A 16,795-nucleotide genomic window follows, 5' to 3' on the forward strand; every position below is an offset into this window, starting at 1 on the left:
AAAAGTAAATCAGAGAATAGCTCCACCTGAAAAGTTAAACTGCCACTTGTTATTCAATGACAAAAGGGGTTATTATTCTCAGTTTTTCCTTTCCTGAAAAATAGCAATAGTAGTATTTACCTTATAAGGGAGGTAATGAGAATTAAATGGAGATAAATATTTAGGAAAAGTAGCTCAGAAATAACATACCTTTGCAAAAATTATTTGCTATCATTTTGCTAATCACAAATAGAAACATATAACACACTGCAATATAATAGGCATTCCAAAGAAAGCAAGAATGAGACGATATACTAGACATTTTGATATAAGACAATGAAAGAAAAAGCTACATTTCTTGAAGTTCCAAAAGTCTAAAATGATAAAATTGTTTTTATACTAATTATCACAATTCCACAAATAATGAATTTTAAAATAGGAAATTCAACACAATTCTTCAGACAAAGGTAATTCAGGGCTTACAGGGAATTACATATGCTTCAACAGCAGGAATATAAACATTATTAAGATTTTACCTGAATTTTATGTCACAACTAGCAAAATAAATAAATTTGCTGTAAAAAATACAATGTTCCTATTACTAATTTCCACAGGGCCATAAAGGATATATTCATTAATAACTTAGAGATAAAAAGATTTTAAAGTTGTACATACCTTGATATAATCGCTATCAAATGTCCTCTCATTCCAAATCTGCAAAACAAGAAGTCGAAAAGCCTGAAATTGAAAGTTTTTAAGTTTCAGAAAGTAGACCTTATCATTAAGATGCCACTTCTCTCATCATCTTTCACATCATCTGAAAAGCCATTTTTCTTACTTTGTGGAATGTTCTGTGACAGAATTTATAGATATTTATAAGATAACATAACTTTTTAAAATTAAAATATTAGTTTTGAAAAATCTGAAAACATTTGGTGAGTATTTTTCAAAAAATCATTTATTCCAGAGATTTCTAAAAATGGAATATTCATTCAATCATTCAACAAATATTGAAAATGCAATGTGTGCCAGGAACCATACTAGGCCCTGGAGTCCTAACAGACATGGGGGTTGTTGTAATAATTCTTACAGGATCCCTACAGGCACATCTGAAAGCCAAGGATTAAGTACGCTGTACAGCAGTGATTTTCTTAGCACACACAGAGAAGCACTATGATGTGCTACATTGCAAAAGCAAACTCTTAATGAGGATAAAAGGAACATACACAACTCTCATAGGTTTAGAATGTAGGGGCGTTAGCTGGTGTGCCCCTTTAAAAACCATGTGTTCTTGAGGCTCCTGTCTGGACTACAGGATAGCACTCACGATGGTGACAGTACTGGGCTTGGCTGACCCAGCTGCTTCCTCGTGGGAGAGTTAGCACCAAGAGCCTCATGGTTTGAGGGAACACAGAGGCCCCCCAGGGACCTCTGGTCTTTGGAATGCAGGTCATACAGGGATGATCCCCCTTGGCAAGCACGCAGGCTGTGTTCCTCTGCCTACTTAAGCAAGCATCTCTCAGGGGGCGGTAGTGCCTGCACGTTGCTGTCCAGCCACCGCCACTGGACCTTCCCCATAAGTAACTCCCAATAAACCCATGTGTCTCGTTCACTGTCTCTGGGTCTTTTCTTTGGTCTCTCGGCAACCTGTCCTACACTGCTCACCCAGATGGGCGTGTGGCAGAACAAGAATCATGAAGCATGAGGTCTGGGAGCTCAAAGAGAACTTCCATGACTTTGATTGTGCAGCTGAGAAAACCGTTAATAAGAGAGATGGACCTAAAGTCCAGTGACACAGGAAAGAGTTTCTTATCAAAGAAGCTCTTCACCACGGGACGTGATTATCAAGAGTCTAAAAAAGATGTGAATCACCATTATTTCCCAGAAACATTTTCTAAGTGTGACTTTACCATAATAGAAAGCTATTAGACCCAAATCTACATTTAGTCTCACTGTGAGTTAAAAATACCCTAACATTTAAGAAAGTTCTCAAATACAAAACCATTTTCGGTTATAATTTGGAGAAGGATAACAAAATCAAGTATATTCTTTCTTCTGGTTTCCTACAGCCCTTGGCTCATCCTCATGTCCTATATCATCCTGCGGTACTGCATTTATCTGTTCCAGCGTCTACCTCTCTCGCTGAACTCCTCAAGAGCTTATTAATCCTGGTATCTCTAGAACAGAATAGCCACAGTGCTTGCAACACAGCAGGAGCCCGATAATGGCTCGGTGACTGCATGAAAACTTTTAAAATCAGTTTTGACAGATGGCATATTAATGGACAAAAGTGTATGGAGACCCACTACGTGCGTGTATAAGGCTCTGCAGGGTGCAATGCAGCCTGAGGCACACCTCCTGCCTGCCAGCAGACCAGCTGGAAAGACAGGCTATCATGTTTTACATTTTTTAAATCATTAAAATGTGTTAAATAACAATTTAGGATAAGGGCAGGCAGATTTCAGCCGGCCTGCCAAATTTGGCCCATCTTTTGTATTTTCATAGCTTGAGAGCTAAAAATGGTTTTTACAGTTTAAAATGGTTATATAATTACCTACATAATATCCTTAATAATATCTTTTGACCCACAAAACAAAACATTTACTCTCTGTTCCTTTAAGGAAAAGTTTGCCGTCCCCTGCTTAGGACAACAGAAGACACATAGAGCGAAATGAGAGCGATCATTAAACTGTGTAGGCAAGAGTGTACTGCTGTATGAACTACAGAAACTAAGGAAAGCTTTGAAGAAGAACTGAAGCTGGGTGGTACCAAAAACAAAACAACAACAATAAATTAAAAAACCAGTTCAGAGAAGGTATATACTTAAGTACAGTTTTCAAAAGTGGGAAGAATTTCGGGGCTGGCCCCGTGGCCGAGTGGTTAAGTTTGCGCACTCTGCTGCAGGCGGCCCAGTGTTTCGTTAGTTCGAATCCTGGGCGCGGACATGGCACTGCTCATCAAACCACGCTGAGGCAGCCCCCCACATGCCACAACTAGAAGAACCCACAACGAAGAATACACAACTATGTGTGGGGGGGGGGGGCTTTGGGGAGAAAAAGGAAAAAATAAAATCTTTAAAAAAAAAAAAAGTGGGAAGAATTTAGACGGGCAAAGAGGAGGAATAAAAGAATACATGTAGTTAATTTGTTATGATCTGACACTAATAGAACAAATTAGTCTCGTGACAAGACATGGTTAGTCAACAAAGTGCCACAGAATCAAATTACTTGAAAAAATTACAAATAAATGTCCAAAAGTTAATCATGTTTTAAATATATTACTAACCCCAATATAATCAATGTCCAAATCATGATAATACTTGGCACCCACAATCCAGCTCACGACATAGTAGGCAGTCAGCTGAAGATTTACATAGGGCCAGTTGAAACCTTTTCCCAGCCATCCAGGGAAGGACCACGGCAACCCTGCAGAAGGAAGAGGCAGAGGGGGCGTGGGTATAACAGGGCTGGCACTATGAAAAACAGAGCAAAATAAACCAAAAAGAACACAGGCTAAGCAAAAAGCCAGTACAGATCCGACTAAAGGAAAGGTTATATACTGTACACAAATTCTCAAAATCCCTTCTCCTCTATGGACACTACTCCTTAATTGTGCTCTAGATTCAGGTTCTATAATTTCAAATGCTCTTTCTAGAAAAAGAAATAAAAACAAACAACAATAAAAACACCTGTCTCAACTTGGCACTTACCAATAGAAAGAAATGCAACCTACAATTTCATTTAACATCCCTACCATCTGCTATAAGGATGTTCGATATTCAATTTCTGTTCTCTAAGGTCAAATCAAAGAGTTTTGAGGTTTATGCTTAACTACTTCTAAGAGCTAAGTATAATACAACTTCCTCATTCACTAGTACATCTTCTTACAACTTGAGGCTACTTAAAATATTAATCAGTCAGGTAATCAAACGTAGCAAAACTAGTTTGTCCTTATATCAATATAAATGCCAATGACTCAATAGGGAAACATATCTTTGTTAAATGACAAAGATCAAATAATCCACATTCTTCCATACCTTATTATTTTTAAGTGAAAAAAATGAGTAGAGAAGCACTAATTAAATTCTAAATCCTAATTGTTACAAATATATTAAAATAAGCTCAACGGTTAAGTTTCTTAACTGTTAATATATATTACTAATCTAGTTCACCACTGCAAAAATCAAAATCAAAATGACGAAATGCTTGTTTTTCTAAACACAGGAAGAGAGTGCATCTACACAGAAATGTGACATTAAAATAATGGTACATTTTAAAACAATGAAACGCAAATACATTCTGAAGGCCACCATGAGTAAGTCTTTGTTAGGACACGGATCAGTATGCCAGATTTTCTACATCTAAATGAGAACTGACCTTGAAAGCAGCCCGATGGGCCTGGGCTGAGTATGTGCTAAAGTCAATGATGCTTTTTACTGCTCAAAACATTTCTGGAATGTCTTACAAAAGTCCGTTTAGAAAGAACACATGGACTCATTTTTTTAATTTGGAAAAACTTATGCTTGTCCCTTAATTTGATTGTTGAAAGTGATTTTAAAAATATCTTGAAATCAAGTCTACAAAATGGACCTCATTAGTCTCACTTAATTTAGTCTGAATACGTTAGGCTTTTTCAAAAAATCAAACTCATTTCCACAGATGATGGTATGCCACCCCTGTGGATGTTTGAAATATTCCACAGGTCTGTACGTTGCTACAGGAGAACTGGGAAATGAATATAGTTCCATCTGAGAAATCATGCAACAATCCTGCCCTAGAACCTAAGCTCCCCAAGGACAGGAATCGAGGGCTGGATTGTTTGGTATCCCCCGTGCCTGGAACAGTGACTACCACATCTACCACACTGCTGAGGTTCAAAACAATCAAACAAAAAAGGTTTGTATGTACTTCTTCTAGAAATAGGGTCTGCTACTGCATGTAATATACAATTTTGCAAATAGGGTATACTACTGCAGGTAATATACATTTTTATAAACAGTATTGCCCTTTTACAAATTTTGATGAGAAATTTTGTTGAGGAAAGTAGTTTAGCATCACAAAAAAAACTGAGAATGGAATTAGGTTCTAAATCTGATTTTGCTGTTTACTAATTATCTGACCTTAAGTCAGTAGCATAAACTCTCTAAGCCTCCACTGCTTCTTCCATAAAATGAGAAGAGCAGTATCTTACTCCAGAGGTATTATAAAGATCAGACATAATATACAAGGACAGAGAAAGGGTCATGCCTAGCACATGCTTTGCTTCTGGGTAGCATATGGGTAGTATTAACACCATTATTAGTACTTCAATATTAATGCAGACTCCACATAGATGATTCAGAATTTAAAAGTTAAAGGAAAACAAACTGCAAAAGTATGGCAAACTTCACTTCTTACCCATGAGCGTAATGTTAGGGTTCCGCTTCTTAGCTTCCTTCATTAACCACCACTCATATCCTCGGAAGTAATTCTCATCTAGTGCATAGTGCATGTGGGAGGGCTCAGTGCCGTCTGCATGGGAGAGAGCACGAGAGAAAGGAAACTCTCCATCAATGGTGTCGCGCAGGGCCACTCTCCCCTACACACATACACTCATTTCACAGAAGTAGTGTCCAGTTTCAATCCTAAAGCACGGCAAATAAGAATAATCTTACCTAACTTGAGGATGGTTGATCAAAGCACATTATTTCATCTTTTTTCATTTTCCTAAGAATCATAAAGGTCTTAAATAAGAAAACCACAACTTTCTATTATCAGCAGTGTTAAGAGAAGTGTTATCACCTCACATAATTGAATATCCCCAGGACTGCATTCTGCTGGGCTTTTGTTCTCTCCAGGGTTTTTAAATTCCCACGTCCAACTTTAAGTTCACATCACCTCAGCTTCCAGCTTCTCATTCTTGGATGTGAATTCCCGGGCTCCTAAGCCCCAATTCTCATACCGTATGCCTTGAGCCTATAACATGCCTTGTTAGACCAAGACAACAGAGTTTTGAGAAAAAAGGAATGAGTACACATTCCCATTATAAGAAAATTCTATACTGACCACTATTATGTGTTAAGGTAGGTAACTGACATCAGTCCTCATGTGTTACTACACATCACAAAGATCTGCCCTTGTTAAGAAGGACCTCACAAGGAGAAGGGCCCTTGCTCTTTATTCTTTAAGGTAAACATCAAAATTCGTAAGAACTACTTGCTTCTGCATCTCTCCCTCTAATTTAGCATCAGCAAACGAAGCTGACCAGTCGTTTTCAATTCTGCATAGACAGGTTTGACCATAAAATATATGCTCTCTTACAATAGCTTGGGGTACCAACACACAGATATATCTGTTTAATAAAAATTACTTCCAAATCACTAACAGGAATACAAGTATATGGACAATACTGTACAGTTCACTATAATGTAATCTGGCCTATAATTTTATTGTGAGTTTTGAACAAGTTACGCATTTTCCCCAAAGGAGTCACTGCTCATTGCTTCTTATAAACACGTGTGTGTGCATGTGTGTGTGCGTGTGTCTGTTCGCACGTTCCACTTCGGCGGCCCGGGGTTTGCTGGTTCAGATCTCGGGTGCAGACCTATGCATGGCTTCTCAAGCCATGCTGTGGCAGGCGTCCCACATATAAAATAGAGAAAGATGGGCATGGATGTTAGCTCAGGGCCAGTCTTCCGCAACAAAAAGAGGAGGATTTGTGGGAGATGTTAGTTCAGGGATAGTCTTCCTCAAAAAAAAAAAAAAAAAGGTGACAATGAAGATTGAAGATTTAGTTGTTAAAAATAATTTTGTTTTTAAAAGAAAAAAAGCTATATATTTTAAAATATTGATCACTTACATTTTTACCACATATTTTATTTAAAGCTGATAACATTTTACATGTTTTATACAACATTAAAAGCTTTCTTTTTCTAACTTTTCAATAAAATTCCAAACTGTCCCTATGCTCTGTCTAGTGAAGATAGTTTTTAGAAAACTGCGGATTTGTTTACTACTGATTACTTCAACTAAACATGCAATCTAAAGTCCAAATGCTGTTTTTGATGGAAAAAATGCATATTTTGATATAATTTTTAAAAAATAACTAGAGTAAAAAAGGAATAAGAAACTACTAAGCAATAATTGATATCAAAAATGTTGGCATCATTTCTATTCTGAGATCACAGCCCATAAATTTAGGTATAGATTCAAATGTTGGGGGAAAACAATCCCATTTCCCAAACATTCCTACCTGTTGTCTGCCCATCACCACCTATTTCGACTTTTAGAATATGCAAAGAGGCACCGAAGTTTGGCTGGGAAAAGAAGCAACAGTATTAACACTCTGCTTCACTGCATGAAGGACAAATCACTTCAAGACAATTACTAATTACTACCTTTGGTGTTACAGATGAGAAAACCAAATAAACAGCACCTTATTCCAAAAGTAATCTGCCATTTTTAAAAAAACTAGAATTGTGAAGGGGACAAATTCTATCGGTGAAATTAACCATACAGTTTCTACAATATCACAGGTACCAACAAATAATTATTTTGCCATTACCTTAAAGAGATAATCCAATATTTGAGAACGATAGGGCTCTGGGTAATTTACTAGAAGCCGGGAAGTTGCCTAAGAAAAGAAATTTCAGAAGATGAATAAAACAAATCCAATCACAAATACTTGTTCATAGTGCTTATGCACTCCACCTAGCATGCCCATAGGTAGCCAGCTCTTGGACAGGGCTGAGCTGTGGAAAGTCACTTCCCAGCTTATTTGCTTGCCTGGCTTTGTTTTGCCCATCATGGGGCAAACGGGACTGTTGTCCTCATGATTACATGATTACATAAAAATCTTTCCTGCCCTACATTACGCTGTTAGAACTGTGTATTTTGCAGTTTCTAGGTTATTTCTCCCTCTGTGTACTCATATCCTTAATACAGAATGTGCCACTTAAAGCAAACACACCACATCATTATGCAAGCCTATAGCCCCATTCAATGCAAAAGATTCGTCAAAGGCAACAGTCAGTTAAGAGCAGTATAACCAAATATTGAAACGCACCATCAGGCAATAACAAATAACCATGTTACTAATCACATTCCCCAAATAAGGCCTGGATTGCAACCAGCTGTTTACAACCAGACCAGGAAGAAGCATGAGGACAAGTTTTTCATTCAAAGGCCTTGGGATAACTTCCTCCTCCCTAATCTCTGAAACAGGATGATATTAACCAAAATCAGTCACGTGCCAGACACCATCCTAGGTACTTTATATCTTTCCTCACAAGGCTCCTACCAGGCAGGTATCACTGTATCCCCATAAAAGAAACTGATGCACAAAGAGGTTAAATAACCTGCCTAAGGCTGTAGAGTGAGTGACGGCCCAGAACAGACCCTGGGCAATCTGCTCTTAAGTCCACAGGGGTTTTTTTGGTTTTTGGGGGGTTTTTGGTGAGGAAGATTGGCCCTGAGCTAACATCTGTGCCAATCTTCCTCTATTTTGTATGTGGGACACTGCCGCAGCATGGCTTGATGAGCAGTGTGCAGGTCTGCCCCTGGGATCCAAACCCTCAAACCCCGGGCCGCTGAAGCAGAACACGTGAACTCAACCACTACACCACCAGGCTGGCCCCTTAAGTCCACATTCTTAACCACTACACCATGCTGCCTTCCCCATATGATATGAATGAAGTTTTAACGAGAACTTTCCAAATACTTACTGCCACAAACTGTGCAAGATACCAGGGACTCCACAGAGAAGTTTAAGGCAGTGTGCAAATATAGTGTTGCAACCATTTTCATTCAATCAGTATTTATTTACTTATTTATTTATTTGGTGAGGAAGCTTAGCCCTGAGCCAACATCTGTGCCAATCTTTCTCTATTTTGTATATGAGATACCACCACAGGACAGCTTGACAAGCGACGTCTAGGTCTGCACCCAGGATCCGAACCCACGAACCCCAGGCCACTGAAGCAGAGTGCATAAATTTAACCACTATGCCACTGGGCCAGCCCCTCACTCACTATTTATTGAGCTTCTAAGATGAGTAATGCACTATATACAGGGACACTGTTGGATGTCCTATCATTACATAAGTCTCCTACACCAAGTTATGAAACAATTCTCACTTTAATAATTTTAAACTGAGCTAAATAAACAAAATAACCAAAGACTCCATTTTTCAGCAAGTCTAAATACTAGATTTAATATTACAAGTAAAGATAACAAGCTGGATGAATCTTCATTCCATGAACTATTGGCTACTCCAGGTTTAAACCACAAAAATAAAAAGCAGAATGGTGGTAACAAAGGACAAATACGTTAGCCAATTAGTCCACAGGTTACCTTGAAATATGCACCAGCACTCATGAGGTTGCAACATTAGGTAATAAAAGTGTAAAGATCAAGAAGAGTCAGTTGGGTTGGTTAGAGAGATTTGTTCCCCCAGCAGAAGGTCAGGTCTGTGACCAGGCTACAGACCAAGTCATCCGCTGTAGTGTGGGCCCTGAGAGTTGGCTTTTTCTTTTTGTAATACAAGTGCCTGACTTAAGCTTTGATTGCTGAAGCATCCACATTTCAATAATAATTATGTTTTATGGTATATGTACTTAAAAATATTTCCACAAATCTTTTTGGTAACTTAGCGTTTTGCTAAGTTAAGTGATGGAAATTCATTAAAAATATAGATCACTGTGAAATAAGACAAAATATTGAAATATTAATTACTGAACATGGCTTTACCTACTTTTGGTTTCTTACTACGGAGAAACTAAAGATATTTGGATCTGTTAGTAAACATACCCTGTGCAACACTGAAAATCATACTATTAAGAAAAAGAGGTATATGCTTCTAGAAATAATGAAATGTAGACAGAAATTTGACAGTCTAGAGAATGCTGGTATAACAGACAGTTCACAATTGCTTATTTCCTAGTTTTCACTAGAAATTAAGGTTTTTAAGAGTTAAGAATTCTAATTACTATACATAATGAAAACTACTAGAAATAATAAAGGAAAAATCTCTATGCAAGGAAAGTAGGATGTATTTTGGCCAAGAAAAGGTATGAGGGATGGAGATCCATTTTTATTAGGGGAAATGAAAGTAATTTTGTCCTAAAGTAGACAAACTAAATGGATATAGAAAGTGGGGAAAAGAGAGAAAGAAGGAAAGAATTTTATTTTGTGTAGTCAAGCCAGCTAAAACTGAAATAAATTTATGATAAGGAATATTTTAAAATAAACTTTAATAGTGTACTTATGTAAAACTAAAACTTAATTTTCTTTCATTTGACAAAAGGACAAAATTTTCTTAGACTATTGTTCTCCTCTTGCTGAGATTGTGAAAGGTTTTTCTTTACTTTTTAAGTAATCTGCCTAGGAAACAAAGATTCTGTGTTGTATTAAAATAATTTCCTGTGCCTCACATTGTCTTTAGCACTTCTTGGGTTACTTAAGAAAACTGAGTCTTCTCTACTAAAAGAGCTAGTTGTTTTTAATAACTATGTAACTTTCTGTATTGCCTACTAAGTCTTTGTCACTTTGGTTAAATGGATAACTAAGTATCGTTTCACAGTGATCTATGATCCTATTTAATCATTCTAAAACCTTTCAATAATTTTGACAAACTTCTCAAATCAAATTCTAAATGAAGTCTTTTTGACCTTGAACTAACTTTGAGATTTTCCAGAGGGACCTCAGAATATTTCAAAGGTTTTTTTTTCTCTCTCCTTATAAAAAGAGAGACATTAGAGGGGCCAGCCTGATGGCGCAGCAGTTAAATGCACACGTTCTACTACAGCGGCCCAGGGTTCCCTGGTTCGGATCCCAGGTGCGGACATGGCATCGCTTGGTAAGCCATGCTGTGGTAGGCGTCCCACATATAAAGTAGAGGAAGATGGGCAAGGATGTTAGCTCAGGGCCAGTCTTCCTCAGCAAAAAGAGGAGGATTGGCAGCAGTTAGCTCAGGGCTAATCTTCCTCAAAAAAAAAATTTAAAAAAAAAGAGAGACATTAGATTAATTCCTCATATTTGATATGCTAAACTACAAAGGAAGTATTGTCAAATAAGAAGTAACACTAAACCTACTTCAGGTTATATTTGTATGGACATATGTCATTAATATGTGTTCCAGAAATTATATGAAATTCCTAGACATCTGCTATGTCTTGGTATAACATTATCACTTGTAATTCTGTTTTATCTTAAAATGTATCTTAAAATTTTATCTCAAAACGTAGGTCACAGAAATAACCAGATTTCCTTGTAAATTGCATTATAATGAACATTCATCAGATTTTTAACATGGTCATTTTTAAGTCTTTTTTTCATTTACAGACAGTTACTGTTGTACTCTGAACCTTTGGAAAAGTGTTTCTGAAAGGTGCTTAAAAGGACTCTAACAAGTATAGAGTTCTGATAACTTTCAGATCATACCACTGAACTGAGTAAGAATTTATACAACTCTAAGGAGAAACAGGATTTATAAGACTGCTAACAAACAAGCCAGACCAACAAGAATTGATTACATGAGACTGAAGGAACTGATGAGGATGCTTATAAGTTGTACGACTTTTTATTTGAAACAGTTGGTTCTTTAATGTTTTGGTTTTTCCAGATTTAAGGTAACGGTTTTTCTTAAGCTATCTACAACTTACAACAATTTGGTAAAGTATAGCCTTGTGAACAAAGATGAAACAATTATATTTTCTCCCTACTTGATCTCTCCAAAATTCAGCAACTCTTCATGAGCATTCTTATTTTCATTACAATATAGTTATTTGCATAAGTTCAACAACAACCTGCTCTCCTTGTAATAGGACACAATTGGAAACATTAGTTATATTACCAAGGCTTTGATTGGAATGTCACATTTGAGAGAGATGTACATAGACTCAGATATGACCATACACCCTTAAGGAACTATGGTTGACTTTATGGGGCCAATAAAACCCCTTGGAAAAATCAGCCTGGTACCCCACTTACAGGATTCTCAGCAGCCTTTACCAGGTGAGTAAGGAAGGTCACTTCCTGGCAGGCCCAGGAAATGCAGGATATTTTGGGGACCTCAAGAAAAGAATTCATCCAACTCTAAAGGTATTGCAGATGAAGTCTGATTGTGAGTCCTTGGCTTGTCTTCCTAGACTCAAGAGGCTTTTGAGTCCAATCTGAGATTCCTTATGAAAAGGGTCATCAAAGTAGACCTAAAAGAGCCTATCTGATCAATCACCATTCTTGCTGCATTAATGTAAATAATCAGGCTGAGTTTAAAGAGACTAGACTTATTTTGCAAGCAAATTAGTCTTACTTTAGTTATCTCTGATATAAGAGGGGCTGCCCATAGAGAAAAAAATTATGTTTCAACGGAAAACTATAGTACACCCTTCTGGATATCAGATTCTAGTCCTGTTAACTGTCTTGGAGATTTGTTTTCTACCGGTAAACTAAACTAGATACTGAATTCTTCTCATTTCTTCCCATATCTGGCTATAACAGTCCAAACCAATGTTTCCAATCTTTCTTCCACCCTTCTGACTTGGAATCATGGAGCACTAAAACTGCCATGCAAGCTAAAGTAGAACTTGACATAAACTTCAAAGAAGTCATTGTTCATGTACGGACAATCTTCATGCCTATTGCTGTGTGGGCCCCTCCAAAATATCACCAAAGACATTCAAACTGCAAGCCAGGAAAATCTATCAGATTGTCACTGTCTGCCCCTACTCCATCTTGAAGATGCTTCAAGCCCTACAGCTAGAAATCTTCACTGGCCTTGCTCAGGACTTGGACTGAGTTTACAGTCTGCTCTAACCATTAACCATTGTTTTTCTATTGCCTCTTATTAAATAACCTGATGCAAATATTTGTACCATGTAGGCCTAACTTTGGGAGCCCACTTGGATCCCTACCTACTGAAATGAGACATAACCCTTTAACTAAACTGAGCTGTTCTCAGGACTGAGACTGGCTCCATGAGATACAAAGCCATCTACCAGCTCAGGACAGGTTCAAACCTACTTACACCGGGTGGCCTAAGATGTTAAAATATTTCACAATATTACTGACATCTTTGAACAAATTCCTAGGACCTCAAGTTCACTGACCTGGTTTCATGGTAGGAGCCTTCAAGTTTGAGACAATGGCTACAGACTGCATTTCAGATTATTGCCTATAAAATTATTACAGGATTTGCTTGTATAACCCTATTTAGATGTGTGCTTCCTGGGTTCCAAAGTACCCTACCCCTGACTTTTAGCACATAGCTACCCAGGCAGTTAAGGTCCTCACCATTGACTCTGATGCCTGGACATCACAGGGTGATTTGTAGTGTAAGCCCTGACAGTTTGGCTTTTTTTCTTTTCTTGTAATGCAAGTGTCTGACTTAAGCTTTGATTGCCAAGGCATCCACTTCAAAGAGGGCTATCTTGAATAAACACATGGGGGCGGGGGAGCAGGGGGACTAGGCATTTTGATTTAGAGATCTTGGTTGATTCAATAACTGTTTGTTTTCTCTCTTTCTGTGATTTAAATTCCCACTCATGTTTTAAATTCACTAATAAAGTGAACCCATGAAACTGTAGGCCCACACCCTCAACCCCACTAAAAGCAGAACCCTAGGCCACACTATCTTTCTCTCTTTCACTCCCGGTGACCTCACTGTGAGGTCCCAGGTGTGCCAGTGCTTTCCAGGACCTGTGAGTAATAAACCTTTTTTTTTTTTCCCAACGTTTCCTGATGGTTATTGCTGAGGGCATCTTACAATCATAAAAAGAACCACAAGGTCCAGTCCAGCCACACCACTGGTTATTGAGAGACTGAGACCGGCACAAAACATCCACCCAGCAAGCAAGCATTCAAGCTAGATCTGAACTGCATCTGAGGATACAAGCTCCACCTGACTCAACCCAACAAACGACCCATTCAAGAGTTCAGCCTTAACGTTTCCAAACAAAATTAGCTCTAGCTGTGATGTGGGGTACAAAAAAGAAAATCCCAAAGGTCTGCCACCATAAACTCCGTGGACCCAAAGGTCACAAACAGAAGGGGAAAACAACCGACAGGACAAAGCTTATAAGAGCATGGGACAGGAGCAAGCAAATTTTGTTAGTGGAACAGCTAGATCTTAAGTTAACATGAGGGAAGCCATCTTAGGGAAAGGAAGCAACGTTGTAACCATGACCCTGACTCACTAGTCTCTGTGAATACATTCTAGCCTGCACTGTAGCCTAGATGATTAAGCACCTATCGCTTTTACAAAATACATGATGTGCTAGTTCTACGACTCTTGCTTACGTATATCTCCCAGCTATGCTAAGACAATAACTTCGTTCTTGGAGTTCCCTTAGAACATGACGACCTCCAGCAAGGAAAACTCTGTGCTGGTACCCATCATGACAGACAGAAGAAAGAGATAATGAGGCACCTTGAACTCGGTCACACAGATGGGTGACCTTCCTAAACGCCCCCTCCCTTGCCCATTTCCCCCAGATAACTACCTCAAGGTTCTGTATAATTTTAAGATGGTTCTTGAGGACATTAGTCTGCCATCTTCTCATTATGCTAGCTAATCTTACACATTTTCCTTTCTCAACCACCAGCTTGTTTGCAATTGATCGGCTCCAGATTGTGGGGAGCAGAACGAGCCCCTTTTTGCTCTGTCACATTAGGAGCCAAGAACAATCATGCTACTGGAGAAGCGCTCACACCTGGAGGCCACCTGTCAGCATGACCAGGGAGCTAAGAAAATGACCAGCAGCCTACACAATTTTGCCCAAAGCTGGAATGGCCCTCATGTCTCCCTTCACATAAATCTTATGGAATGCCCAGATAATAAGAACACATCTTAACTGTCACACACAAGAGAGGCCTAAGGAGGCATGCCAGTTAGAGGTAACTGGTATCCTGGATGGGATCCTGGAACAGAAAACGTACATTAGGTAAAAACTAAGAAAATATGAAGCGAACTAAGGACTTTCACTAAGGTTATCAATATTAGTTGTGACAAATGTACCATACCAATGTGGGATACCGATTATAGGAGAAACTAGCTCCAGGGTATATGAGAACTCTGTACCATCTTGGCAACTTTTCTGTAAATCTAAAACTATTCTAAAATTAAAATTTTTTATTTTTAAAAAACCAACTCATCCCTTGATCCAGAGATCCTTGAATCAAGAAAAAGGTCTCAATACCGAGTATGAGAATCAACTGGTATATTTGTTAAAATGCAGATTCTCAGGCCCCACTGGCGAACTACAAAGTCAGAATCGGGGGCGGGGGAAGGCCAGATTCTGCATCTTAACAAGCACAGCAGGTGATTCTTATTCACCCTAAAGGTCGTGAGCCACTATCGTGGCTGTTGACTCAACGTTTCCCCCTCCTCACACACAAAAATAGTCACCACTGACGCACAGCAGCACTGATCTTTCCAGGGGACAACTCACTCCCTTGGGCCTTGACCAACTGAGGAACACAGTCCCTTAACAGTAAACAACCCTAGACTCACTATCAGTTGATACCTGTATTAAAAAAAAAAAAAAAGTCCCAGATAGTTTGAGGCCTTTTACCTTCCTAAAGAGGCCTTGAGGCAACTATCGTGCCTCCAAAGAAAAACCTATTCGGCACTCTCTGCACTAGTAGTCCGGGGCTTCCGACCCCCGACCCACCTCCCTAAAGAGGAAGAGGCACAGCCAAAGAATCCCACCGGGGCATCCTCTTGGACACGGAGATGTTCCCCGGCTCCCTGGCCATTTCTGAAGCGACCCTCCCAGAATGCCCTCTGCACGGCCAGGAGAGCCCAGGCCCGGTTGCCCAGGGTGAGGGTTCGAGCCCCAGCCTCGTCATTATCTAGACCTGTCACTCACTCGGCGGACCTCCAGATCGTCATCCGTTAAACCTAACTGCCTCTAGGTTCATCTCAAACGAGGAAGCGCCGGACCCAGGCCCGCAGCGGGCACGCCCAGGTCGAGAGGCGCCGGCCGGCAGCTGGGCCGGGACCGGAGCGCGGCGAAATGCGGGGCTGCGCCGCGGGGGCTTGTGGGCGGGGCGGGACGGGGCGGGTCCCCGGTGCACCTACCGCCCGCAGCTCACCCCGCCGCCGCTGACCGCGCCGATGCCGTCGAACTCCCGGCCCAGCCCGTCGGAGTCGTCGAGCACGTACGCGCCGCCGGGCGCCAACAGCGCACACAGCAGCAGGGACACGGCGGCGCGGCCCGCCGAACCCGCGGCTGCCGTCATGGCTTTCGCTCGGCGTTGCCGGGAAGCCTGGAGTAGGCTCTCAGCCATTGTGTGGGTCACATGACTACGGCACCCAGGGAGGCGGGACCGGCCGCCGCCATGATGGAGACGGGCAGGAGGCCGCTGACCTCGCCGCCGCCATCTTGAGTGCGGGCCACACGGCGCCGACGCAGCCACCGTAGGGATGTCGGAGGGCAGAGTGAGCCTTTTCTAGTCAACCCCCTGCCAGGGTCAGGCGCAGGCCTTCACGTGGTCGCCCTTCTGTGCCTCTCTGCCCGCCTCACCCGCTGGAGAGCTTTACTGAAGGGCAGGTGGATGTCCAAAGCCTGCCAAGGTGCCCGGGCAAGTGAGTGGCCCACCGTGGACCTCCCCCAGCATTTCATGGCAATCTACCACGTGCCTGTTGGTGGCAGTGCAAGAAAGAGGAATCGCCTTACATAGCCCCAGTTCAGCTGCCACGTTGGTGGAGCCACTTAGCTTTGTGAGCCTGGTTTCCTCCTATGTAAGATGAAACAAGAAGAGCAGCTGCATGGGGGACATCAGTTTAAATGAAATACAAGTACAGTGATAGGCACCGAGTAAATTTTAGCTGAATGCAT

At 40.4% G+C, this 16,795-nt stretch overlaps 1 protein-coding gene across 32 annotated transcripts in view; it reads right to left on the reverse strand.

The window, feature by feature from the left end:
- GALC (galactosylceramidase) overlaps positions 1-16,590 on the reverse strand; it is a 57,685-nt gene extending 41,095 nt beyond the window's left edge. For 2 of the 32 annotated variants that reach the window (XM_070249583.1, XM_070249570.1), the window contains exons 1-6: positions 15,824-16,247; positions 7,522-7,590; positions 7,210-7,273; positions 5,376-5,489; positions 3,265-3,404; positions 655-693 (exon numbers count right to left, since the gene is read on the reverse strand). In XM_070249583.1, coding sequence (XP_070105684.1) covers positions 655-693; positions 3,265-3,404; positions 5,376-5,469 — 273 coding nt within the window. In that variant the 5' untranslated portion in view covers positions 5,470-5,489; positions 7,210-7,273; positions 7,522-7,590; positions 15,824-16,247. Of the gene's footprint in view, positions 1-654; positions 718-3,264; positions 3,405-5,375; positions 5,490-5,632; positions 5,685-5,759; positions 5,945-7,209; positions 7,274-7,521; positions 7,591-15,625; positions 15,799-15,823 lie in introns of those variants that run through there. The other 30 variants (XM_070249585.1, XM_070249572.1, XM_001495134.7 and 27 more) reach the window with 29 other exon arrangements.
- Positions 16,591-16,795: the final 205 nt, after the last annotated feature.

Source organism: Equus caballus, chromosome 24, assembly GCF_041296265.1.
Source record: "Equus caballus isolate H_3958 breed thoroughbred chromosome 24, TB-T2T, whole genome shotgun sequence".
NCBI classification, from domain to species: domain Eukaryota; kingdom Metazoa; phylum Chordata; class Mammalia; order Perissodactyla; family Equidae; genus Equus; species Equus caballus.